The sequence below is a fragment of the Drosophila sulfurigaster genome, chromosome 2L, assembly GCF_023558435.1.
Source record: "Drosophila sulfurigaster albostrigata strain 15112-1811.04 chromosome 2L, ASM2355843v2, whole genome shotgun sequence".
In the NCBI taxonomy this organism is placed as follows: domain Eukaryota; kingdom Metazoa; phylum Arthropoda; class Insecta; order Diptera; family Drosophilidae; genus Drosophila; species Drosophila sulfurigaster.
Genome location: NC_084881.1, coordinates 12,659,032 through 12,685,534, shown reverse-complemented (window position 1 = coordinate 12,685,534; position 26,503 = coordinate 12,659,032). Strand labels below are relative to the sequence as shown.

Below are 26,503 nucleotides of genomic sequence, written 5' to 3'. Positions count from 1 at the left end.
TCGAAGTGTGCTCGATGTATCGTTAATTAATTGTGGCAAGGCTTATCGATGCGATGAAAATATCGATTTCTTATAATTCTTTCGATTTGTAAACCTTGTCTGCTTTGTAACATTTTTTAATTTTTTTTACGTGTTTTATACACACCTAGGCCTTTGTTAATAACTAATTAACAGTATTGGCTACTAATCAATTCTATAGATAAGTGAAAAGTTTAACTGGGATATCATCCAACATAAACATATCACGCTTTTGCATAATTACAATATTTATTATTAAATAGGACACTCAGGGCGTATTTTACATGATGGGGATGTGGATTTGTATTTTATGCCTTCGCTGCAATGTCTAGAGCCTGGCTCAGATCATTGATTAAATCGTCGGCATCCTCAAGACCAACAGACAAACGAACAAGACCGTCAGTAATGCCCAAAGTTTTGCGATCTTCAGCAGGAACGGAAGCATGTGTCATAACGGAACTATAAATAACATGAAAGTTAATTTAAAAATCAATCATGTTAAACTATGTTGTGAAACTTACGGCAATTCAGCCAAGCTTTCATATCCGCCAAGACTTTCAGCCAAAGTGAAAATCTTCAGAGCCTTCAAGAAAGCTGATGAATGCTTCAGGTCGCCCTTAATATAGAATGAGAATACGCCGCTGTACCCATAGGTCTGCTTAAGGGCAATCTCATGCTGTGGATGGGAAGGCAGAGCGGGATGTAGCACCTTCTCAACGAAAGCATGCGAATCCAGGAACTTGGCCACTTGCAGCGCGTTGCTCTGATGTTGTTGCATACGCAGAGACAAAGTCTTCAGACTGCGGTTCACTTGGTAGCAATCGAACGGCGATGGAACAATGCCAACAGCTGCAAGAAAGAATATAGTTTAAAATCTACATATATAGAGAGAGTGACAGATATATTTACCATTTTGCAAAAACTTCAATCTGTTGTAAAGATCTTCAGAATCCATGGTTATACCGCCCATAACAACATCGGTGTGTCCATTCATGTATTTAGTCATGGAATAGCACACCAGATCAGCTCCCAGCTCAAGGGGACGTTGGAAATACGAAGTCAGGAAAGTGTTGTCCACGGCCACAATAATATTGCCAGCGTCATGGCTGATCTTGGCAATGGCAGCAATGTCAGCGACTTTAATCAAGGGATTCGTTGGAGACTCAACCCAAATGAGCTGGAAATAAATGAAATTATAATATATTAGTATAGCATATGTTTAAGAGATGTTCTATCGTAAAATACCTTAGTTTCAGGTTTAAATGCTGCTTTAATAGCACCCAAATCAGTTGGATCAACGAAAGTTGCATTTATTCCCAAACGAGAGGCCACTTGTCTGAAAATATTATGAAGAATTTATTATCACTAAAAAAGTTTTCAAAATTAAAAATATAGAATTGAAATATTAAAAAAAGGAATTTTATAAAAATAAATAATAATTATGCAATACTGAAATTAAAGATTACCTGATAAGTCTGTTGGTTCCACCATAGACGTCATCGCCCATAATAATGTGATCGCCACTGTTGAGCATAGTAAGAACAGCAGTTGTTGCACCCAGACCAGATGAGAAGGTCAATCCATACTTGGCATTATCGAGAGCAGCGAAACATTTCTCCAGGACATTACGGGTTGGATTGCCACTTCTAGAATACTCATAACCCTGGAATTAATGTATACAGGAATTAATATCGCACAATATCTGTTGATTCATTCAAATTTTAAAATCTTCGAGGGGGTATTTTTAAATTAATTATATATAATGAGTTTGCATTTTTTTTTTATGTTAAATCTACGATGATTTGGCAAAATTGGTTTGGACAACAGGCTCGCCTGTTTACTAAAGACACTTATCTGCGAAATAGTTCAAATCAGTTGAGACCTATGACTTTACATATTTTTCAAATTTTCTAAATATAAACCGTTTTCCCGTTGTCGACTGATGGTCAATAAACGCACAAACAAAACATGATGTACTCCAATCAGAATTTATAACATACGATTAACGATATTTATTATTATTGTTTAATTATATTGATAAGCCAAAGTGAGCTGCATAATTAAACGATAATAATAAATATCACTATCTCAATAAATTTATGTAGATAACTAACCACGCAATAAACCAATTAGAATTTAAGATTAATGCTTTAAATTATCATTGTTCAACTATCATATGATTTAACATATATTTCTATTTAATTCACTTTTTTTTAAGATAAGTGTTTATTATTATATACAGGCTTAAATAAAAATTTAACCACGGTATGATGACACAATACAATCAAAATACACAATGTACACAAACATATGTACATACATGCATACAAATGTAAATTCTAAATGATGGAAAATTTATCTGCCGTTTACCGGCTTATCTATCGATAGCACTGCTAATGCGTATCTACTTATACATACATATGTACATGAATTTCTGCATATTTACATGGAATATGTAGATTGGTATTTATCAGTTGTGCCAACAAAGCGTCAAATATTTATTAATAGGAAAGACAATATTGCTGTGGTGGGAGATATAAATACACTTTTCTTTTGCACATGTTTGCATCATAAAATTTTATCTTACACGATGCTCTCCAGGGGCATCCTGTTTGAAGGTTGTGCTCAGTGAAATGGGAGGAATAACACTGGCACTCTTCCATTGCTCTGGATCCTGTCCAGCGTGAATGGATTTGGTGGCAAAACCTTTGGGTTGACTCTTGAAACTCATTTTACAACAGCTGAAAACGAACCACACGCGACAAACACTTGTTAATCACTGCTTCATCAACAACGATGGTTTTCTGTGATCGATAGGTCATTCACACTTGCTTAGAACCAGAATAGATAAGCGATTGGTTCGACTATCGCCAAATATTATCGATGGTCAAATTTCCATTTCAAATTTACCTTTTCCAACGGGCTTTCAAATCTGTAATTTTTTAGGCTTTCTTTTTTAACTTATTCTATTAATTAACTTTTTATATTTTAAATATAAATAATAATAATAAATTAATATTTTACTTGTTTACATTTTATAACAATTTTGTAAATTACTTTAATGTAAGTATCTATTTTGGCTGTATATATAAATAAAAACATTTTTAAATTGTCACCCTGAGAGTGCAGTATTTGAGGAAGTAAATAAATTCCCTTATTGACACTATTAAAATATTAAACGATATGGTATATAAAGTTGCAATTTACAATTTTATTTTGTACACAACATTTTGGAAAATTAACAATTTAATTAACGTAACTAATAGCTATTTTTTCATCGCTTTCCCAAATACTATGACAACTGTCCACAACTAGCTGTGGAGGGGAAGACTTGTGTCTCATGAAGAACCCTTGAATTTGCGCTGGACTCACGGTGCGACCTGTGGCAACAATTCGTTGAGCGAATTCCGTCGATTTGGCAACTTCTTGCTCTCCGAAGAATTTTTTAAACATTTGCTCGAGCTGATGTTGAGTACAATAGCCAATGTATTCCTTTAAATCGATGCGACCTGGTCTAATTAAAGCTGGATCTAAACGATCGAGGTAATTGGTGGTCATAAAAACAATGCGAGCTTCTGTGGAAGCAACGCCATCGAGGCAGTTCAACAAGCCACTGAATGTGATGCGATTCAAGCCGTCATAAGCAGACTTTTGCTGTAAAGTCGCTTCTCTCGAAATAAATGCAGCATCAATATCTTCAAGTAGGATTATAGTTTGTTCTGGGGCCACGTTCATTAGATGATTTAGCCTATCATCGGTGAGTCCACGCTCCGACAAGTTTAGCAAACAAATGCCGTACTCCAATTCGCCAGCCAAGGCAGTTATAAAACTTGATTTGCCACATCCTGGAGGACCATATAACAAGTAGCCTCTGCGGTATGGAATTCCTCGCTGTGTGTACCACAAGGAGTTTCCAATGAAATCCTTACAGTCCGCAATGATTCTACTCGAAATGCCCTCGTCTAAGACAACTGAACTGGCAGGTCTACGTCGCCGGGGATGTCCAAATGGTCTCCATTCCGAGCCCATTGCCGTGTACATAAGTGTTTTTCCTTCAGTCGCCTGCAAGGCTAATTGTCTTGCCTCCTCCAGGATATCAAAGTAGATTTGTTTGTTATTGCCAAACGCTGTCAACGTCACAGATTCCCATGGCACTCCCATGTGTAAATCTAACGTTTGTTGCTCCCTTGTGCGCTCCACTTGAATCCAATTTCTTTTGTATTGAAATAAATGTTTTCCAATGCTCGGTATAAAGTCGTAAGTGGTTCGAATTTTTCCGTTGTCATTCTGTAAGAATGTCGTCTCCACACTCAAATGTTGTGTCTTTCTCGCTCCCTTAATGGTGATCCATTTTAAAAGCCATTGGTACGATTTGTCTCTGCAGGGCACTTCCAGAGTGATCATCATATGCCGACGAAATAGCACCACAGCACCCTGAAGACCTTTCCTCAGTATCGCTGCACTGGCTCCTACTCCGAACAGTCCGAAGCCAGCCCCAAAATATGGGTTAGACGATAAACTTGAGATAAGTTCACCGATGGCCATCTTCACCTGTAAAAATATTGAAATGATGTATGTAACCCGACAAAATAATGTATGAAATGTAGAAATCGTAGAAGCGTTTATATATTGGTACTTAAGGTGGCACTTTTGTACCAAAATACTTTTTACAAACATGGTACATTTCAACAAAAAAAATTTGCTTGCAGCAAAGTACCAATTTAAAAAGGTACACTAATGAAAACTGTGTTGTGTTCTTAATATATGTATGTAGTAAATGTTTGTCAATTTATTGGCATACAATATTTAAAATCATCACCTTTCCAATAGCAATTTAACTGTTTAGAGCTCTTATAAACCGGCAAAATTCTTGGTATGTCATTCTATTAATCTATCACTTTCCCATTGTTTTATTTATGTCTAACACATAAAATTGTATGTAAGTTGAGATTACTATGTGGTATCTAGCTACAAACAGTAAATACATAAATAAATACATAACAATACATTTGTTGTTTACTTTAGGCCTTCATAAGTTAATCACGCACTCACTTGTTATATTTGCACCCTTATCTAATAAAAATACACTTTTAACAAATCTACAATCTCATATTGACAGTTTTAACATTCAATTGCTTCGTTTTAGACCAAATTTTATTCAGCTTTTACAATTTCTAATGTACTTACGCAAACATAAGCAACTACATAAACACGTTCATATAATAAAAAACAGCTGACCTTTATCGATTGCACTATCGATAATAAATATCAACGCAGTTTGTATAAAAGAACAAATTGGACTATTCAATTTATGTTATCGAAAATAGACGTTCCTTTATATTTATATATTACCATTTTAATGAGTTGATTTTCTGTCTGTTGTGAATTATTAACTTTTTATTTTTTTTAACGGAAATCCACTTTAAATGGGACATTTGAAATACTTTAAAGATTTCCCGATTTCGTCTCTTTATTTCATTTAAACCATTCCAGAATAGCAGTAGTAATGAAATTAATAGGGAGAAATTCCTTTAGATGCAAATTCACTAACAAAAAATATTGAAAAATGCAATATTGATATTTAATGTTCTAGAAATAGGAAAACATTGTTATATATTTGTATTTACAAGAAAATATCTATGTCTATCACAAGAGTTAAAGAATGTTCCCATTAGTTAACAGTATCTACACCCTTTTGTTAATAGTTGTCAAATTTTAACTAGTCAAATTCATTAACAACATAATATAATTAAGAACGCAAGAACCGTATATAGTACAAATAGTTATGTGATTCCAGCGCTCATGTCGATTTGGGAATGTATTTCTTCTCAGCCTTTTTGCTCGGTACCATTTTTGCCTCCTCATCTTCCTGATTATTAATAGGTCGCAAAGCATTCCAAGGTTGTATTTCAGCGGTGGCAAAAAATTGGTAGAAAATATAAGTCACAACAGCAATGATTCCTGAGATCACAAATATAATGCGCCACTGGCTGATTGATTTCTAAAAGAGGCGAAGATTATAAATACAAAATTATGAAAATATTGATTTCAAATAGAGTTTAATTAGACTTACTTCGTCCGTAACTATGTATCCAACGGTTAAAGGCGAGATGAATGATGCAGACATATGAATTGTTTGACAGAATGCTAAGACTGCTCCAGAGTGTCCATAATTCGGCGCGAGATCAATGATGTTCGCCATTGCACCTGCATACGATGCTGTGATCAACATAACAGCAATAAACCAAAATGTCAGAAGAACTCCAATATTATCAATGTAACCAAGGGCAGCAATTAACAGTCCAGGAACAACTTGCGAAAGAGCCGTAAATACTTTTCTCACATTGGTTAAGGTCATAATCTTGTGTAACAGCAGCTTGTCAGCAATATAGCAAAAGAGCACGGCGGAAACGTAGGATCCGAGGAAAGGCAGTCCAGACACAATACCATTAGTCGAAACCTTGAATTTCAGAATGGAATCCATAAATGTGGGTCCACTCGTTATGAACACGTAATGCACAAAAATTCGACCGAAGGTTGTTATTCCAATCGCCCACACCGGTAGGGACAAGAAGATTTGCCTCCATGGCACTTTCATGGTGACTGAATTTAATACTTCCTCGCCCACATTCAGTTCAATATAGTTGAGTTCTTCCTTCGTTATGCGAGGATGCTCCCTGGGCGTGTTGAAGGCCAATGCGTACCATAGAATGCACCAACTGACACCCAATAAACCAGTTGTATAGAACACAGGTGGCCATCCGAACTTGGTAATGATAAATCCGCATAGCGGATACGTTAATCCTATTCCAATACTGAATCCTTGAAAGCTTGACATGAAACGCGAACGCTCCGACAGAGGTATCCAGTATCCAACAATGGCGTACATGGCAGGCCACGTCAATCCAGAAGCAAAGCCCTGAATTGAACGCAGAGCTATCACGACCGCATAATGCACTTCGGCGGCCAAAGGCATTAGCAGACTACATAACGCAGTTGCAAGTTGTGACCATCCAAATACGGATTTCGTTCCCAGAGCTTCAGTAGCAATGCCTCCCACGACTTGGGAGAGCACATAACACCAAAAGAATGAACTTATGATCCAAGATTTAATTCCAGATATTTGATCGTCACTTGCGCCACCCTAAAAGGAAACATCAATGTTAGATTAGATACAGTTCAAGAACGAGTTCGAAAAGTTCAGCATTACCAAGTTTAACTTGGAAGTATGCTCATTGTTCAACGATTCTGTCGCGTTGCTATTGGAAATCATTGCAACCAGAGCAATGTTCATGTCATTGCGCATCATGAAGGACACCAGGAACCCAGACCATGATAGGAAATACAAAACCAAACGCGCTGGAATTTTATCTGTAATATAAATTTGTTACAAATTGGGATTGAAGGCAAGTTGGTTACTAAAAATCTTACCTCTAAAACTTGTCCGATTCTTAATCGGATGAGGTTGTTTAGTGGGAGCAGAATACATTATTTTGACGTTATGGAGTTCTAAAATCGCAAAGATAAATAGTATGGATTAAAATTAGATGCATGAAGTTTTTATAAACTAATATTTTATAGGACAACATTTATTAAAGCTTCAATCTTCCTATTTATCTATTGCAAGCCATCTGAATGTAAGCTGAAAGTAATATCCGAATAATTGCAGACATCTCTTTTATTTTAAATATTGTGTGTGGAGGTTAGTCGATATAAAAATTTGCTTTTTATTTTGCCTTTGCTTAATTTATAAGGAAAGCAACCCAATTTGAGGGTTCCCAAAATTATCCATATATGTAAATATATTTTGTCGTTGCCAACTTGAAAGGCAAATTAACCCTCTAGTGCCCAAGACCGCCTCTAGACGGGTAATGATAAAAGTACCGTTATTTTATTCTTTTCATTCCTTTTGACTCGGTTTTGCGTTTTTCTAATTCGGGGAAGTCCAAAAATTAAGTTGGTTGCGTTTGGTATACATACTAGAGCTTGCGCAAGCTGCTGTATTCATTTGAAGTAGAAAATTTGTGCAACTCGGACGAAGTAATTATTTTGTAAGAAGTGCATAATGTAAATATTTTTTTAGAATATTATAAATAGTTTGCTGCTGGAAAAAAAAATTGTACCGTATTGCTGATAGTCTCAAAGACGCAAAAAACGCAACCCACACTAAAAATAAGTTTTCGTTAGCTTTTTATTGCATTTATAAAGTAGCCCGTCTAGAGGCGGTCTTGGGACAATTCGGGGAAAAAAATTTATGAGGTAAGTTTGAAAGGGAAACAATCTATGACATATTTAAGTACAAATAATTGCTTCAGTAGACATGGAATGACGACAAGTGAATAAGCTATCAGCTCTTTCCGACGTGGAGATTGAAAAATTTTTAAATTCTATTGATTTTGATATTGATACGGATGGAAAAGAAGAGTTGGAGGACGATTTGACTAATGATGTTTGCGAGGCAGCACTTCCTGTCAATGAGGATGATGAAGAAGCGATTGAAAGAGTGCTACATATGTTGGATTCTTTGTTGGCTAGAGAGATTTGTGTAACTTCACGCGGAAGTCCTACTCCTTCGTTGCCGCTTCTTGTATATCTCAAGTCCCGGGGAATATTTTCTTTGGGAACTATTCGCTCGAATCGCATTCCAAATTGTAAGCTGCCAACTGACAGCGACCTCAAAAAAACAAGTGCGTGGATATTCTACAGAATTTTGTGGATCTGTATCAGGAGTCGAACTGTCTTTGACGATTTGGAAGGACAATAAGGCAGTCCGACTTGCTTCGACTTACGCGGGCATAAAGCCTTTCCTGAATGAAACGAATCCAAAAAGTCAGGTTTCACGTTTTGTTCGTTCCGAAAAAAAGTACGTTGACATAAATTGCCCAAATGTTATCCACGAATACAACAGTCACATGGGCGGTGTCGACTTAATGGACGGACTTATAGGTCGATATAAAATTCCCGTAAAGAGCAACAAGTATACAAACCGACTATTTACGCATAGCTTGATTTGGCCATGGTAAACGCTTACATTTTGTTCCACCGAATAAACCAGCCAGACGCTAATAACGCAAAATACCAATTGCCAAACTTTCGATCAGAGATCGCATATCTGCTTTGTATGCTACAAACTCCTAATCTGCCAAAAGGACCGGGGCGCCCTCGACAAGTTGATGGAAAGGAAAATAAATGCACAGGGAGGAAAACTTTCCTTCCGATTAATAATGTACGTTATGATGCCGTCGAGCATTTTCCAATGTTTTTATCACGCGCTGACAAAAAAAACTTGTAAGCTTCCTGGTTGTACTAATGTAATATAAACCTGTGCTTTTCCCAGAAAAAAGACTGTTTCTATGATTTTCATCACAAATAAGTAAACGAACTTTTTGTACACAAATATTTGAAGCTTTGTAAATTTAAGTAACTTTAGTTTTAATTGTTATTTTATTTGTTTTTGGTGCTCATCTTAATATCATTTATAATAAAACATGTGAACAAAAGAATTGATTACCTAATTTTTTGTTGGCCTAGCTTCCCAAAGCCGCCTCTAGGCGGTCCAAGGTTATAGTCATATAAAACTCGATCCGAGCAAAAATAAATTTTTTTTTAAAACAAACATTCAATTTTGATACATACTGAATCCAAAAATAATTTTTTTTTTTGGAAAAGAAAATTTGGGCACTAGAGGGTTAACATTCACACATCCTTCAAGGAAGTTAATAATAAATTGCGGTTGAGACTTATCGGATAAACAATGAGCTCTACAACCAGTAGCAAAACAATTAGTTCACCAATTAGCTTGTGGTGAGGTTTTATTCCAATAAATGCATGATTGTGTTGATTACACGTCACTTAGTGCAACTAGTGCCAAATTTCGTATCAATAAATCGAATTTGCATGTTTATCGAAAGGACTCATCAAAGATTTTATCGTTTCATGAAATGATTTGGAATTGAAATAGGCTATTTATTTCACTGCCCATAAATTTGCTCCTAATAACATATATATAAATAAATTATATTAATATGTTAATAATCAATTATAAATGTGTACACGCAATCACAGCATTATTAAATGTGACAAATCACCAAAGTCAGTTAGACCAGAAGCATTTGTAAAAACACATGACTATTTATATACATGTACGTATGTATGTATGTGTGAATGTACATACTATATGTTTTGATTGAACAAAAACACACACACGTACTCACTTCTGCCGTGTTGTTTTATTTACTCAGAGACTGTTGTCAAAATAGTTTAGCAGATTACAACTCCGTTTGGTTATACCTTTTTATTATAGTTATATCCATTCATTGGCACACACATACGCATACGTAGGCAATGTTATTTTGTAGTTATTCAAATTGTTTTGAATTTATTTGTGAGTTATTTCACCACTCGCTTCGCTCGTTTCAATGTGTCTATGTAAGTACATTCAATGGATGTTCGTCGTAAACTACTCGTCGTATAAGCTTTTCTTTCCATTTCGATAAATGTGGAGCAATCAATCAATAGCTGATTTATTATGGAGTATTCACACATGTATTTTTAGTTCATACAACTTAACTTAAGATCGCAACTTAATTACTTGCTTAGCAGTGAGTTTTCACTAATCGGAGAACATTGTTAAATACGGAAGTCTCGCTTTATTTGTGATTTTCTTTCATTTCCTCTTTTAATATCTAATTTGAATAATTCAAATTATGCGTAAATGTTGCATTCAACTTTTATTATTTTCGATTCATTAACAAAGTTGCCAACTGTTAAATGGTCACTGATTGGAATATTAATCCATATGAAAAACTGTCTTAAACAGTTGTATTTTATTTTAAGAAAAGTTTGTTTAATTTATGCTTGATCCGTCTCAAACCCCCAAACTACATTAAGTGTTTATCGATAATTTTATATGCGAAACCAACCCCCACATATAAATAATCGATGGAAACGGTGGGTAATGTTTTGATCCGTTTCGAGTTCAATTTGTTTTGAATGAATTCAAAAATTCATCTTGAATTTTATATTTCAGCAGAGCAATAATTTTTGATAACATTAATTTTAATTTTTCATTATATATACAAAATAATTTAAGTATATAATAATAAATTGAGTGGATCCCTTACAAGAAACGCAATATACAACCAATTAAAGGTAACCCAAAAACACAATTTAAATCGTTTTACTTCCATCCATCATTATTAATTAACACCAAACACGCTTCCCACACTATTACCAAAAATGGTACATTTCAAATACGTTGGCAACTCCACACTAGTTAGTACACACATACATATTCACGTCTGCAAGCTCGTACTTTTCTTCATGGTACAATATCAACATTCTGTACAATAGTACAATTAAATGGTAATCATCATTTGGGACAAAGTTGAATTTTATGTTTGTGGAACGATATAAATTAAAAACACACATTGTTACCCTCAATATTATATATGTCGCGTTTTCATTTTAATTATAAAAGTAAGAATAATATTTCATACACCTTTATTAGATGACTATTAAATATTAAACATCGGATAGTATGTGTTACAATTAAGGATTTTCCATGGTGGCCACAGCAACTTGTGGATCACGAGCAGTCGAAGGAGCTGGTTCCTCGCTATCTCCTGGCGATGGCTTGTCATCGTCGTCGTCCTTTGAGACGATTATTGAGCCGCCGCGCTTTTTGGCCATTTCCAAATAGTGCAGATTTTCTTCATCGGATAAGATTTTGAACGGCTGATCCTTGCCAACAATTGCCACAGTAATGTTCTGTTATAAGGTAAATCAGTTTACAATGTTAACAATAATAAATCATAGTGAATAATACCAATTGAGATCCGCCATCGTCTTTGGAGACGAGTTCATCGTTGGGCAATGAGCTGCGAATAGCGTGAATGCCATGGCAAATAATGTCATCCTTAGAGCTGGCATTAAATGTGGACAAATGACGTTCCAAATAGGTGCGAGCGCTTTGAGATCTCGACCCAATGGTCATTGCCTTGCAATTGAAGAAATTTGCTGATGGTTCCACCTTATAGATATGAGGACCCTTCTCATCGTAACCAGCGATGAGCAAACCCACTCCGTAGGGACGACGATCATAACGTTGCGTTGTTGTCTGCATTTTGTTGCCCAAATTGGTTATCAAGCGCGACACTGGATATGTCGAGCCATACGAATGCTTATAACTTAAGCACTCCGAGCGCAAATACTTGCTGAGAACTCGTGCATCGGCCGTAATACCAGCTATAGAGATGCCCAGATGATCATCAATGGGAATGATTTTACGCTGCGAAGCGGAGAGCTCTGAAGCCGGCTTGCAGAGAGCAACAAGAACGGCGTAGTCACGATTTTTGAGGCCAACAGTTGCGGTGCCGAGTTTTACAGCCGCCATTGCGTACTCTACTTGATGGAGGCGCCCTTGGGGGGCTCCACACTGTGACATCGCTGTCGTACTGATTGCGAAACTGCAATTATAATATAGTTATTATTTCATTGTTATTACTGCTACTTAATAATGTGTACTTACCATTTTCTATTTAAAAAATTGTCGGTCAGGCCAAGTTGTTGAATGCTGAATATTGAATGATGACAATCCAAATGTGTTAGTGATGGACAACTCGAGAAGTTCACAGCACATATTGCACGAGCCATTTTGAAATTGTATCGATATATTCACTGATTAACGATAGTGCATTTATTGTACTTATCATGTTTAAAAATAAATCTTAAGAAAATAAAAATTAATTTTGTAATTGGTTTTTAATAACAGTAGCTAAAAAATAAATAAATATATTAACAAAAGACATGAAATGAATTACCATAATAATTTCAAATTTCATAAATATATCGCAGTCTATTTGAAACATGTTTTTAATTTAAATGCCAAGAATTAAATTATTCATTAAAAATAATCATATTAAATTTTATTTTTAAGAATTCAAAATATTTTGTATCTTGATATCTTGAGCTGTAGATGAAAAATTTTTTTCTTTTAACTTGCAAGCTCAGCTTGACCTGCATACTAAGTTCACAATAGAAGCTAGACTTTGAAGAATTCCCCATATCTAAATCAAGTTTTAATTGTTGCGGTCGATTTTATTATTTTAAATATGTAAGAATCAGATTAACAAAACGAAAACTAAAAAGCGTTAAAAGAAAATGTTTCTATACACAGATGTAGCCTGATATCATCCAACAAAATGGGTATTGTGGTATCCCATAGGAGCTTGAGTTTGTTTTGGATTTGCGAGCTTTGCTGCACAGCTGGAATCCTGTGTAGTGCTGCACTGGAGGATTATTGTGCGGAACTGTCACCAAAGTCGCTGAGCATGATTCTGGGACAAGCGTATAACCCACGGTATATGAGCATTGAACCTCCTTCGGGTCGAAATGGCCCCAAAGAAGACCCCACTAAAATCGGAGCAAAGAGGTCATCGATTGATGTACCATTCTATGCGGATGATGATGTGCTTTCATTGGGCAGCTTTCCGGCCTGGGAGACAAATCATTTCACTTATCACGAAAAAAAGGAAGAAGACTCATTGAAGAGGAAAACCATTAACGTAAGAAATGTATTCGAGGGAGGCGGGCCCGGAAAACATGAGATGTTTAAAACTCGGCCTTGGGAATGCTCTTCAATCATCAACTGGATTGATTTGGGTTTAAATTATTTTCCGCGCTATATTCGATCGATCGAATGTATTGCAAAAAAATGTTGGTACGGTCATTTCAAGTGCAAACCCAAATCATTTACCATCAAAGTGCTGCGTCGTAAGCCGGGATCATGTATTCACGTGAGTGATAAATTAATTTTGATCACTTCGGATGAGTTCATCAACGATTATACCCAACTGTGGATCTGGGAGGAGATCGCCGTCAATTTTTGCTGTGAATGTGTGATGTTATATTAGCTATTTATACGTGTATGTCCCTCTAATAAATAATTATACAATCATTACTAGGAAATTTCAACAAAACACTTTAATTGCATTGGGGACAATGGACACTTTGATTGGTCGTGGTTCGTATTCCTCGCCGTCAATGGAATAGAATATATTTGGTGTATTCGCCGATGGATAAAGCTTGATCGTTCTGCTCTTAACAATAAAATTAGGCTCTATTGTCTTATTCGTAATGTTGGGAATATTCTTGATGAATTCCCATCCTGGTTGTAACGAATTAATAAATTTGCTTTCCAGCTCGTCAAAGTTTTCGCTATTCTGATTGAGCGAAATATTAATTTGGTTCGATGTAATAGATCCCTCCTGATTTGAAGAACACTTCTCATTCACCACTAGTTTATACGATGCATCCACCTTTCCATTTTGAGGGGACACAAGTTTCTTTGTAAAGAAACCTTTATTGGGCGGCGTTTTGTCCCTTTGCACGCGACAATTGCTGCAGCCACTGCATGGAGGTGTGTAGACATAATCTGTATCCAATTGCCAATCGACGTTGCCGGAAAATGATCTGATAAATGCGGCAATATGGTGCTTAAGGGGTCCCAGATACCAATATTTATCCTTCTTGTTGTCGAGCTCTTTCAGCAGACCCCACGAGAAACCGTTTAGGCCAAAAATGGGTTTCAATTGGGCAGCACCTTCCTCACTAGCAGCATCGTTAAGAACATCATATTGAATAACGCTTTCGTATTTGGACTGATTCTTCAACAGTGGCACCAAGGAATTACACAATTGTATCACATAGTCCAGCTCATGCTGTTTGCTCAAACTGAAGAATGACGACTTTGGCTGTTTGTCGCGTCCCAGAGGAATAAATGAAATTGGACAGGAGCTGCCCTGACGACGCAAGAGACCGGTTATAACCTCAGATTTTGTGCCATCGCCACCGGCAACAACAATCACATCGGGCAGCTTACTTAGCTCCTCTACATAGGCCTTGGCATGGCCTATATAATTGGTGCGTAGCACTTCAACCGAATAGCCAGCTAAATGCAGTATGGGTTCGCAATACTTTTTAAACTAAAAACCAAAAATGATGAATGAAAAAGTAATTATAAGCAATAACGCTATTTACCAAATTTTCGGCCTTTTTATTGTTGGCAATAGGATTCATCACAACCAGAACATTTTGTGGGGTTCCTTGCGTATTTTGCCCAACATGCATAACATCATTGGAGAATTCATTCATATATTGTTTAATTCTGCAAAATAGTTGGTGTTAATAAACAAACACATGGGTGAATTTTTATACTTATACTATCTATTGCATACTCGATGTTTGTCTTTAATGTGGATATGCCATATCCTAAAAGTCCTGAGAAGAATACACTTTTTTTCCAATTGTTTCGAATAGTTCGTAGCACATTCATCTTTCCAGTCTGTTTATATAAACTATCTAACTACAAAAACAATCTTTATTTTTGTACTCTGGCCACCAACAATTTAAATCGATTAAATAGCGTCAATATTGGAAGCCTACGGAAAGAAACGTATTAAAACAAATTCGATAAAACTACACAAATGTAATCGAAATGAAAGGCAATCGAAAAGCATTTTAATAAATTTCAAGAAATACCAATTTATTAAACTACGCACATGTTTAATAAATATGATTAATAATAATTGTACTATTTGAGTAGGATAAATAATCTTACAGTCTATGCGATTTATCATATGTTTTTTCTGCGATTATCGATACCTACTGCAGTGACTGACCACCATCGAATTATTTTCTGTTCTGATTTCACAGTTCCGATTGCAGAACGATTTGAGGTAAAAAAAAATTAAGAAAAACAACTCATATTGATGGTGTAAAACATGTAATTAGTTTTGTAATTTTTAAACCAGAAGCGACATTCAATTACGTTTTTAAATACGTTTTTTTTTTAACGATTTGTCATATATGACAACGTTGACTGTGTTTGCAAATGAGAAACTAAATAATGTGTGAATACATGCATGTGTATGTATGTATGCTGGCACAATTGTGTCTGGATAAACTAAATATAATTTGATAAAAAGCTGCCACCACTAAATTAAAACATTCAATCCACAATTTGCTCAGTGCTGTCATAAAGTTCTACATACGTGATTAAAAACATATATGTGTACGTATAGCATTAATGTAATCTCAATTTATGTATATGGACAAATTAATTCTTGTGTGTATAAGTATGTGTGTGCTGTGCACAACGTTCCCATGCCTAAGCATAAAATATTCGATTTGATTCACAAGTAAAAATGGGCAACAACTTCATGTTAATGTACCCCTATATATATATGTACATATATAAAAATATACAACAGCATATTCTAATGAATACTATGTATTTTATTTTGAACACCACATACATATTTACTTCTGTATGTATTTATGTATATATTCTTCAAACAACATGCGGATTTTGGAGAGTAATAGCATTTGGTCTCTTCCTTCCCAAAAAAGCAAATTCTAATGGACTGTAAAATATTAACATTTCTTTGAAAGTTCGCTTTGGATTTGTGGCAGTGTGCTTGGAAAGCTTTCGTTCCCATCACCTTTCCAAGGCAACTTTCCAATAGTGTGTTCTTGTCTCTTAAATGTAGTGATATCAATATAGAAATCTGCTCAGCGAAAATGGTTCCTTTTCGCTCTCACGCATATATATACATAAGTACATCCTTTTATGTAACAATATTGTTGCAAAACTTCTCGTATTTTATGAGATTTCCTTAAATTTCCTTAGAAGGAAATTAATGAATCGAAATGTCCTTTCATCAAATTGATCGATAGCCTGCAAGTATTAATCGACTTCATAAAAAGATCGCATCACAGTGTCATTGAAGACGCACCTAAGGAGCCTCAGCTAAAGTATTCGCGTACCCCTTAAAATAGAAGTTGCGCGTAAAAGGTGCGCGGAGTGACCAACTTTCCCCCAGAACAATTATACCCCTACCCAACTCACATTAATACATGCAAGCAAAACGCACACTATAGCAATGCTGTCTGTGAGCATTGTACAGTGTGCGCGTTAGCGTCTGCGCTGCTTCTTCTTCCCCCGTTCTCTATGCTGAGCTTCCCGCGGCTCAAATACACTAAATATATTTTCTATTTCTTCGATCGTTAAAAAGATTTTGAGGAGTGATAAAAGGTAATCAACATTATTTCAAGATCGCGGAACTTTCGCATATACATATTTATATTTGGGAATATAACACGACTTGATGTCGTGTTTTGTATGAGAAAACAGAGTATATATGTAAGTTACGTAACTGACAACTTCCCACTACATAAGTATAATTTTTAAGAGCCCCTGGCGTATAGAGTAAATTTTATTCGAATTGCCGATTTTCAAGGGATTTACGATTAAGTGGGCACAAAATAAAAGTTGGTGCAGTGAACTTAATGGAAGAACTTAAGAAAATGTTGTAAATGTATGTACATATATATTAGCTGCTGATGTATTTCTACCTAGACCAGTTCACTCTTGAAAATAGTCTATTTCAGGCAACCCATCTAAGCGTGAGTCTCAGGTAGAAGGATATTAGAACTTCGGACTTTTTTTGAAGAACAATAAAAGTCTCAAAACTCGTTACCGGAGAGAAAGATATGAGAGACGAGTTTTAAAACCCAGAATCTATGGTGTCTAAGCAATAGGAGCACTGAGAGAAAGTGCGCGCCCATTGATGTAACCTCCTTTTTATACCCGCCACCGAGAGGGTAGATGGGTATTATAACTTTGTGCCGGCATGAAATGTATGTAACAGGTAAAAGGAGCATCTCCGACCCTATAAAGTATACATATTCGTGATCAGGATCAACAGCCGAGACGATCTAGACATGTCCGTCTGTCCGTATGAACACCTAGATCTCAGAGACTATAAGAGATAGAGCACGCAGATCAAGTTTGTTTCAAATTGTTGCCACGCCCACTTCCGCCCCCGCAAATCAATAAAATCGAATAACAAGCGTAATTTTCAAGATACAGCTGCTGTATACAATAATAACTATAGTACAGTAGATTCCGGTTATAGCGATTTTCAAGGGACCGACGATTTTACGTCGTTATACCCGGAAGACGCACTAACCGAAAAGAGCAAAACAAATTTTTGTTTTGTTTTTATTTTATGGTTGCAATGTTCGTAATAGGGTGTTAATATAAAACAAATTAATTTTTAAACAAAACAAAAAAAATTGATAAATTTCATTTAATATCATCGTTTTTCCATAATAAATCGTATACCTGAATGTTCCTTAGCATAAGCTAAGGCGTCAGTTAAAACTAACAGAGAGTAGTGAGAATATAAGAACCTTCCTGACGCTCCTACGCACCCAACAAGAGTGCCGATCACTGTTAAATACATACATTTCTAACAGCGTCGTTTGATGCTTAAAATTTTTGGCATTATTTCGCTGATTTTTTTTTTCGTCGCAATATCCGGTTGAATTCTGAAAAATTTCGTCGGTATAAGCGGTTAGTCGCTAAAAGCGGAGACGTACTAAGCGGAGACTCTTTCATATAAGTTTGTATGGGGACCAACCAAGCCATCGAGTTTTCGTCTTAATAACCGGTCGGACACTATAAGCGGAGTCGTTATAACCGGATTCTACTGTATTTATGATTTCTGAAAATTTGATTGCGATCAGATTGTGAAAGTTATTAAAGAAATAATTTTGTATGGGCAAAAACGCCTACTTAGTAGGGGTCTTGGTTGTTATTTGTATTTTTGGTATGTATATTTTGAAAAAAAAAAAAAATACCGAAATATTTTGCTTTTATTCAAAATGGGTAGCGGGTATCTCACAGTCGAACAGTCAGAAGCGGATCAATAGATATTCAATCAAATAAATGGTTTGCATAAGCTGGGTTAAATCACTCTCTGACCGATTTGGCTTAAACGTAAGAGCTAGGGCAAAGAAATGTTTTATCCATAATCTTCTGCAGCTTTAGCGAAAAAAATTTCAAGGAAATTTTAAGCTCACTTGTAATCGCTGTTTATGATTGGGTAATTGCGGTCTATAAATTAAAGGACGAACATGAGTTCCTGAGCGATACAAAAGAAAGCAATTGAAAATAAAGCACAACGATCTCTCACAGATACGTCACACATGTTCATGTTATACATACCCAAAACGCCATTTTCAATTTTCAGCGAAATAACTAGCAAAGCGGAACCGAAAAAATAGTGGCAGCGCATGTAGCTGAGAGAGAGAACAAAGAGAGAAATGTGATAATTCGCTCCCTCTCGTTATCTGGTTATACTCTAACCATTGCTCTGAATAGTGTTTCGTTTGAGCTTTGACTGCATCATTTGCAGATTTGCTAACTGTGGTGTGGAACAGAAAATTATTAAGACGTCGAGGTTACGTTCTGTTAAGTTGAAACTGAAGCCGATCGAAGAATCCTATTTCTATTTGCAATCATTTATTTACTGCCGCTTTTATGATTATTTGAATATGCATACTATATTTGGCAAATGCAAACCTTCGTATATTTACCCCTGAGTTGTTTTCGCTTATTTTGCGGTTCGGGTACTTGACACCGCAGCCACCCGAACAGAATACGCCTTCAGTATATAGGATTAGCCACCATCTTGCGAAAATTGGTGTGCTAGGTAGGACAATATAAAAACATCTTCGCGGACGCGAAGGTGACACACAGTCTGCTCAGATGTTTGATCGTGCACGGTACATTTTCGGAAGATTTACTTTTATAACTTCAGTTTTTTGCCAATATCATATTTGATTTAAAGTTGGGTAAGTGTAGTATGGAAGAGAATCGTTATACTAATAATATTAAACATTATAATTTATACTATAAATTTAATATTGCCTGGCGATTTTTTCTCTGCATAACATATTTAGAAATGTAGGCACTTTGTGCGCTTTTTTATTCTTATCAATGAATTAGTATTTATTGATTCAATTTAAGATACGCTATATTTTGTTTTAGTGTAGGGTCCATAGAAACCTGTGTTTGATATACAGAAACGATGGGAATTGGAACACATCGATAACAATCAGTGCGGAAAATTGACGCAACTTTTCTTAAATTTAACACAATATTAAACTACAAGTTTAAAAAAGAATTTCTCTGCAGTTTCTTTAAGACTTTCTTCACCGCGATTAAGGTTTTCCCTTGCTGCTCTTTTACCTGGTCATAAAGTTAAAATTTAACTTACGAAAACTGGATAATTCCGTTTTATGAGCACCATATGTTGGAATTTATGTATCACCGCGATCTTTTTTTTCAACATCGATAAACAAAGAGATCACATCCTCCCAAATTTTCGCTGTTGCCAGATGCAAATAATAAATAATTGAACAATAACAAAAACTTCATTTTTCTTTTCAGTTGCAATGGACGACACGGACAAATCGCAACAAAATATGATATCGAACCTACCTCTTTTGTTTGCAAATGGGTATCCAACTTCCTTAGACAAGATTACCGAGTCTCAGTTGGAAAATTTCATACCATTTATGGTTCAATGCTCTTTGGGACATATTAATTTGCCGAAGAAAATAGACTGCAGCGAGCCGGAATGGTGGCCAGAAAATGCGCCGTTTGGAATACCACTCAAAAAGCCGAAAAACTTTTACGGGGTAAGTTTTTAATTGTTATCTTTAAAGTTTATCATAATAAATTGTATTATTCGCAGAATTGGATAGAGAAAATGAAGGAAATTGTTGTGATTTGTTATCAGTTTCACAAAAGCCTATTTTTATTACGTTTCTGTAATGATTTGGCCGCGTACGAGCATGCCAGCTTGAGGTTCATTAACAACTACAACTCAACTACATCGCTTTATGATAGACGCAATAATAAACTGCTCGTAACGTTTCGCAATGAGAACATGGTAGGGAAATAATATAACAAATTATAATTTCTGATTCATTGAATTCGTTTTTATTTCCATCCAGTCTTATGATCGAATGCTAAAGGGTAGAAAATGCTTATTACTTCATAAAAGTAAAAACGATATTCATGATGACAACACACAATACATGATGGTCGAACCTGCTCCGTTCGATATTTATCTATGCGATAACTGTGATGCTGAACTATACTCCAAGGAAGCTATTCTGGTAAGATAAATATTAATTTGTTGATTATTGAACTTTAGGCATATATGAAATTTTAAGAAATATCATCTTATTGCACTATAAACTTGCCTTTAATTTGTTTATCACTTTATTATCAATCATTATAATTTCATTTTACACACTCGCACTCGTGAAAAATTATCGATTATCGACTGACCATAATTAATGCAATTGAATAACATATGTTTTCTTGCAGGAACATGAAAAAATCTGTAATATAGAGGACGATGTCATATTATGTGACTCTCCGGAACCAGAAAGAAAACTTGAAAGTAAAAATGAGAATACAGAATTAAGGAATGCATTTCTGCTTAATTTTGCTCTTCAATCAAAAGAATCCGATCATAATTTTGTAAAACAAAAACAAGGAGGAGCAAGCTCATGCAATGAAGAAATGGTTGTGGTAACAACAAGCAAAAATAAACGCATATCAGCACGAAGGAATCGAGCTGTGCCTTCCCTCAATCGATGTGCATTTATCCCAATATCGTCTCCAGCTGGACAAAAATTACTGAAGACAATGAAACAGACAATATCGCTAGAGTATGTGTCTGAGCGACAAGAGCGTTTGGATCGTTTTTGCTACACGCCGTTAGTTGTAAATAATAAGAATAACTGCAAATATGGGAAACCATTTGAGAAGAAGCCAACGCCAAGTAATGTGCACATTACATTCAAGAAATTGCATGAGAATAGCGCGCACATTTATGCATTTCCCCGTCGACAGTTTCAGCAACGGCGAGATACTACGCAAAACTTCTTGTTTCTCAATTCGCCGCTGATCAAGCAGTGCCGTCCAATCTCGGTTCGATTAAAAAAGTTGGGCGAGAACATTGGTGAGCAATTACTACCTGGAACTGTAACGAACACAAAACTTAATATTAGATTAACACGCGATACTTCACTGAATTCCCAATGGCGAATTTCGCCAACAAGCGAAGTTCTTGTCGATACGATTGATTTGTGTTCCTCGGACGAAGATGATCAATGTGATCAAATGGCACCACCCAAAATCCTCAATTCGTATGCAATAATTTCTGTGTCGCATAAGAAAGATATCGCTGCCAGCCAACAACATAATCATCAATTGATGGAAAACGCTGAATGCACAACCCTATCCAGTTATGCGCAAACAATAGATGACAACTCGCTGAAACCGCTGCAACAATCGGTCTACATATTCTCAAATTATAAGACTAATTCTGTACTGAACAGATTTAGTCTTGAACCGAAACAAAATGGTTCGGATAAAATTAATCAAACATCAAACACATTTGCGCAATCCCAAAACCAGGAGAATTGCAATTTGCCCAAGAAAGTGGTGGCCGTTTCGGACTGGTGTGCCGCCCATCCAACGAGTACTGAGAAAAAAGACATCAATCAAATAATTTCCATTGATTTAACAACATAATTGATATAACCGGCTAGCATTGATTAATTAATTAAAATAAACTATTGTTATTTTTTACAATAAACTTCTTAATTTATATTGTGTACAATTATTTGAATTGTTGAAGACTATTTTAATAAGCATCAATTTCAATTAGGGATGCGATTTAGTTTAAGCGTGAACTAGCTTATTGGTTGAGGATTGTTAAAATTCACAAATATACTCGGCTAGATTACTTTTAGTAAAAATACATGAAATCAACTCATAATTTTCAAGTTGTTTTATTGTAATCAAAATTTGGATCAGTACATAGTATTACGAAAATCTGTTTTTTTTCTTGTTGTGTTTATCATTAAATGCACATCGAATGTATGTATAATAATCAGAACTCAAAATATTGTTAAAGTGCATTTTTATTTGCTTTTCGATACAATGAAAAGTTACACACATTATTGTAATTAAGGAATTCCTAATCTTTATGGGAATGAGATGTAATCGACAAATCTAATCGCAAGAAAACAATGGTGAATAAAAAGATGATGTAAATGAAGCCAATAACTAACAAGGGCTCTTGCAGCAAGGATACCTTTGAGAATGAGTACTTCAGAGTGAAATCAGAAATGTGATTTTCCACCAAATTCTGTTTCGAAAACGAGATAACAGGACGTCCGACGGTATCCAAATAGGTGTACATCAGATCATTTTGGTGACGCTTTACGCTGTATGGCGTTATGAGCTCAATATTTGTAGATCCCTCGGGTAGAATGATGTTGACAACAGCTTCATCGATCAACATATTGTCATGGATATGATCGATGAGATGCATCTTCAGCATATATTTGTTGCCTGAACTGTACAGGTACTCATAGGAGGGCACATTATAGCCAAGAGTATACTGTGTTTTCCAGCCACCGAACAATGGGAATCGTGGACGCAGATCAAGATCAACAAAGTCGCGCATAAGATTCATGTTAGAGGTAGAAATGTTGCCATTGGTATCGCGATAGTAAACACCGTTGGCCGATGCTGGCAAATAGGTTTTGTAAGACTTAACAGCAGATTGTCCTGAGCGGCCGTCTTTTTGGAAATCGTAGCGAGAGAACGAACCCTTCAGTTTAGCTCCAGAATGTGTCAACTGAATATCTTCCTTAACAGCAATATTGCCCCAGTGTGATACTTCGATTGTGCGTTCCAAAGTATTGACTGTGAGGAAAGGCGTTTGATTTTCATAGTGCAGCACCAGCTCATCCTCCGATTGTGCTATACCAATAAAGAATTGTAGTTATGCATTATAAGCATTTTAATAAACGCATATAACATGAGTAACTAATTACCTCCAATATTTTCATAGGGTCCAAAGAAGACTTTATTGGACGATACTGAGAACGGTTTGACCTGAGTATGCGACAGTATGTTGGACGAACTAAGAATAACGTTGGTCTTCTGGGTACTTGTCGAATATTTCGAGTAGAGATAAAGCTTGCCAACAAACTTCACCAATTGTTTATCGTTTTGTTTAATTTCCGATGGATGTGGCAGTATATTTTTGGTGGAGACTGTTTCGATGACAATGCTTTGCTTCGACGAGGGTGAGCTGAATGTTAGTTTGTAGGAAAACACATTGCTTGCACCGCCTTCTTGTATCTTTTGTACTTCAACTTTTTTGTTCAATCCATCCTTTGCCGAAATATACGACAGATTTGGCTCGGTGACAATAAACACATACTCCTTTATGGGTTTGCCGGTAGTCTCCTCGGCGGTGATTTTATATGTCGTCTTGACGAGTTGGGACGACAAATCGAGGACTCGTTCTACATTCTTATTAATAATTTCAGCATTCGCTGCACTAAAACATAAATATGTTAATGCTACACAATAAATTATCCGACTTAATTCCATTTTCTTCATTCTTTTCGACACGTATTGCTAAATGTGAGAGATTATTTGGTTGCCAACAAGGTTGCAAATCATTCGATTAATCGATCAATATCTCTGGGTTGTTCGCGCTCATCTTCGACTCGTTTATTTCCTCAAATAAATTCAGAATTAAAACTTTTGTACGACAAAGAAAATTCAAATGATTCTTAATTTAAAAATGTAATTTATTTATATGTCGATAATTTCAAATATTTTCTTCGATAAGCATATTAATCTAGAATTCCAGCACATAACTAATGCGATTGTTGTAGCTGTGATGTGGCATTAAATATCGATATTCCTTCACATTTTCAAGAAGTGCAACAAGCACCGATACACTTATTCTTGGTGCCGAACGTTTGTGGAGCGGTGTTTTTATATCTCTTTTTATATATTTTAAAAGATGCGCGTGGAAGCTTTGGAAAAAGTCTGGGTGGATAAGGCCCGCTACGATAATGCAGAGAAACTGTACTATGAAAAGTTATCCGACGTAAGTTCTGTGAATTTAGTTTACAAAATTTTCGCACACGTACACATGTTTGTATGTATGTATTTGTGGATTATAAGCATAGATGTATGTATGTATGTACATTCGGCACTATCTCTGCGAGCACGTTTTCTGTTACCAAGGGTTACAATACCATATTGTATTATAAGCAAATTAACCCGGGTTCTGTAAAAGATTGCGATCAATTTGCTGAAAGGTCAAACAACAAGCAACAATATTACGCAAATAACACAAAATATAGTTTGTTTATATTGAATGAATGTACTTATTGTTTATAACAAGTAGCTAATTTTTTAATTTTCCAAAAGTAAAAATGTCCAATAATCCTTACCAACTTTGTAAGAAAAACTAAAATAGCGACTCAAAGCGATTTCGGCTTTATTTTATTGGGTCGTCAAAATTAGAAGTCTTGAAAAATACATATGTACATGTATGTAATACAAAATGTTGTCAAAATAATATATACACTTACAAATAAATATATGCACCTTCCTTCACTTGCATTGAAATGAAAATAATCTATTTATAAATATTATTTGTTGTAATTTGAAGGTCGCGAAGCCAAATAGCTGCAGTTTAGTAACAGAAATTGCAAAAGCCAGGGAGCACTTACAAAATACTTTGGAAAAGGTGAGATACTCCAACTTATTGTGCTGTAGTTTTTTCTTTAAAATTGTCGGGTCGTATTTTATTTTAGAAAATGTTGCTGTTTTTTGTATTCCCAAAACCGAATTGTTCACGTACAATGTAATGTAAAATTATTTTGCTTTTTCAGATTGATGGCATCAAAGTCGAACCATGCGCGAACACTGAAGTTTTGAGCCGACTTGCAGCTCTGGAAGCGACTACCAAGGAATATCAGGGAATATTCCAGACCATCTTAAGTCGTGTCTCCCAATTAGAGAACCAACTGTCAAGTAACAAAGTCAACTCTACCGCCCCCGTCTCTAATGCTGATGCCAATGCTAAAGTCAGTGCAAAGGCTGATGACGATGATGATGATGTAGACTTGTTCGGCTCAGATAGCGATGAAGAAGATGAAGAGCATGCTCGAATTCGCGAAGAACGCTTGACCAAATATGCCGAGAAGAAGGCAACTAAAACCGCAATTATTGCCAAGTCAAGCATACTGCTAGATGTAAAGCCATGGGACGATGAAATCGACCTAAAGGTTATGGAAGCCGAGATTCGCAAAATTACTCTAGATGGCTTGCTTTGGGGAGCCTCGAAATTTGTGCCGGTTGCCTTTGGTATTCAAAAGGTAGTCATCTCATGCGTTGTGGAGGATGAGAAGGTCTCCATTGATTGGCTTACCGAAGAAATTGAGAAAATTGAAGAGTTAGTGCAGAGCGTTGATATTGCTGCATTTAACAAAATCTAATTTTTAGTTTCAAATGATTTTCAAATTTACGAATGTGTAAAATAATGCCCAACACGAAAAAATAAAAGGGTTGTTTTTTTATATGCGTTTGCACGAAAATAATGGTGATTTCCTTTTTAGTTTGTTTAAGTTAAATAGTGACTGCTTGGATTTCGACAATATAAATATATGCTAAGTTTTGGGTCAAAACCATTTCATCGAAATTTACCGCGCAGCCAATATTTCAGTGTTTCAATGT

At 35.7% G+C, this 26,503-nt stretch overlaps 9 protein-coding genes across 16 annotated transcripts; 3 read left to right on the top strand and 6 right to left on the bottom strand.

The window, feature by feature from the left end:
- Positions 1-248: 248 nt before the first annotated feature.
- Positions 249-2,806, bottom strand: LOC133835265 (cystathionine gamma-lyase). Its single transcript, XM_062265257.1, has 6 exons — positions 2,606-2,806; positions 1,485-1,681; positions 1,264-1,354; positions 928-1,195; positions 540-867; positions 249-477 (listed from the first exon to the last, which is right to left on the bottom strand). Exons 1-6 carry the CDS (start codon positions 2,747-2,749, stop codon positions 327-329), a joined length of 1,179 nt encoding a protein of 392 aa, XP_062121241.1. The 5' UTR covers positions 2,750-2,806; the 3' UTR covers positions 249-326.
- A 403-nt stretch (positions 2,807-3,209) lies between these two features.
- On the bottom strand, positions 3,210-5,276 carry LOC133835259 (mitochondrial chaperone BCS1). Of its 2 annotated transcripts, none has more exons than XM_062265248.1 (2): positions 5,206-5,276; positions 3,210-4,569 (listed from the first exon to the last, which is right to left on the bottom strand). In XM_062265248.1, the coding sequence occupies exon 2, from the start codon at positions 4,561-4,563 to the stop codon at positions 3,265-3,267; it is 1,299 nt and encodes a 432-aa protein (XP_062121232.1). In that variant the 5' UTR covers positions 4,564-4,569; positions 5,206-5,276; the 3' UTR covers positions 3,210-3,264. The 2 variants fall into 2 exon arrangements, with proteins under 2 accessions (XP_062121232.1, XP_062121231.1); XM_062265247.1 differs by lacking the exon at positions 5,206-5,276 and adding an exon at positions 5,071-5,199.
- Positions 5,277-5,592: 316 nt separating this feature from the next.
- On the bottom strand, positions 5,593-10,887 carry LOC133835250 (vesicular glutamate transporter 1). 3 transcript variants are annotated; one of them, XM_062265221.1, is made up of 5 exons: positions 10,233-10,887; positions 7,450-7,527; positions 7,229-7,389; positions 6,092-7,162; positions 5,593-6,019 (listed from the first exon to the last, which is right to left on the bottom strand). In XM_062265221.1, the coding sequence occupies exons 2-5, from the start codon at positions 7,505-7,507 to the stop codon at positions 5,819-5,821; spliced, it is 1,491 nt and encodes a 496-aa protein (XP_062121205.1). In that variant the 5' UTR covers positions 7,508-7,527; positions 10,233-10,887; the 3' UTR covers positions 5,593-5,818. The 3 variants fall into 3 exon arrangements, with proteins under 3 accessions (XP_062121205.1, XP_062121204.1, XP_062121207.1); XM_062265220.1 differs by having other exon boundaries at positions 10,309-10,886; XM_062265223.1 differs by lacking the exon at positions 10,233-10,887 and adding an exon at positions 9,810-9,859.
- A 560-nt stretch (positions 10,888-11,447) lies between these two features.
- Positions 11,448-12,701, bottom strand: LOC133835269 (proteasome subunit alpha type-1). The gene is made up of 3 exons (XM_062265262.1): positions 12,548-12,701; positions 11,846-12,485; positions 11,448-11,787 (listed from the first exon to the last, which is right to left on the bottom strand). Exons 1-3 carry the CDS (start codon positions 12,670-12,672, stop codon positions 11,569-11,571), a joined length of 984 nt encoding a protein of 327 aa, XP_062121246.1. The 5' UTR covers positions 12,673-12,701; the 3' UTR covers positions 11,448-11,568.
- A 318-nt stretch (positions 12,702-13,019) lies between these two features.
- LOC133835280 (protein trunk) lies at positions 13,020-14,032 on the top strand. Its single transcript, XM_062265279.1, has 2 exons — positions 13,020-13,132; positions 13,196-14,032. The coding sequence occupies exon 2, from the start codon at positions 13,221-13,223 to the stop codon at positions 13,929-13,931; it is 711 nt and encodes a 236-aa protein (XP_062121263.1). The 5' UTR covers positions 13,020-13,132; positions 13,196-13,220; the 3' UTR covers positions 13,932-14,032.
- Positions 13,976-15,825, bottom strand: LOC133835262 (acylglycerol kinase, mitochondrial). Of its 3 annotated transcripts, none has more exons than XM_062265254.1 (4): positions 15,686-15,825; positions 15,255-15,458; positions 15,058-15,184; positions 13,976-15,002 (listed from the first exon to the last, which is right to left on the bottom strand). In XM_062265254.1, exons 2-4 carry the CDS (start codon positions 15,350-15,352, stop codon positions 13,989-13,991), a joined length of 1,239 nt encoding a protein of 412 aa, XP_062121238.1. In that variant the 5' UTR covers positions 15,353-15,458; positions 15,686-15,825; the 3' UTR covers positions 13,976-13,988. The 3 variants fall into 3 exon arrangements, with proteins under 3 accessions (XP_062121238.1, XP_062121237.1, XP_062121239.1); XM_062265253.1 differs by having other exon boundaries at positions 15,638-15,777; XM_062265255.1 differs by lacking the exon at positions 15,686-15,825 and having other exon boundaries at positions 15,241-15,349.
- Positions 15,668-22,577, top strand: LOC133835246 (uncharacterized). 2 transcript variants are annotated; one of them, XM_062265215.1, is made up of 5 exons: positions 15,668-15,755; positions 20,318-20,568; positions 20,625-20,822; positions 20,887-21,051; positions 21,266-22,577. In XM_062265215.1, the coding sequence occupies exons 2-5, from the start codon at positions 20,323-20,325 to the stop codon at positions 22,478-22,480; spliced, it is 1,824 nt and encodes a 607-aa protein (XP_062121199.1). In that variant the 5' UTR covers positions 15,668-15,755; positions 20,318-20,322; the 3' UTR covers positions 22,481-22,577. The 2 variants fall into 2 exon arrangements, with proteins under 2 accessions (XP_062121199.1, XP_062121198.1); XM_062265214.1 differs by lacking the exon at positions 15,668-15,755 and adding an exon at positions 15,951-16,090.
- Positions 22,578-22,724: 147 nt separating this feature from the next.
- Positions 22,725-24,412, bottom strand: LOC133835258 (dolichyl-diphosphooligosaccharide--protein glycosyltransferase subunit 1). The gene is made up of 2 exons (XM_062265245.1): positions 23,794-24,412; positions 22,725-23,719 (listed from the first exon to the last, which is right to left on the bottom strand). The coding sequence occupies exons 1-2, from the start codon at positions 24,365-24,367 to the stop codon at positions 22,929-22,931; spliced, it is 1,365 nt and encodes a 454-aa protein (XP_062121229.1). The 5' UTR covers positions 24,368-24,412; the 3' UTR covers positions 22,725-22,928.
- A 277-nt stretch (positions 24,413-24,689) lies between these two features.
- LOC133835279 (probable elongation factor 1-delta) lies at positions 24,690-26,364 on the top strand. Of its 2 annotated transcripts, XM_062265277.1 has the most exons (3): positions 24,693-24,866; positions 25,437-25,514; positions 25,660-26,364. In XM_062265277.1, the coding sequence occupies exons 1-3, from the start codon at positions 24,780-24,782 to the stop codon at positions 26,263-26,265; spliced, it is 771 nt and encodes a 256-aa protein (XP_062121261.1). In that variant the 5' UTR covers positions 24,693-24,779; the 3' UTR covers positions 26,266-26,364. The 2 variants fall into 2 exon arrangements, with proteins under 2 accessions (XP_062121262.1, XP_062121261.1); XM_062265278.1 differs by lacking the exon at positions 25,437-25,514 and having other exon boundaries at positions 24,690-24,866.
- Positions 26,365-26,503: the final 139 nt, after the last annotated feature.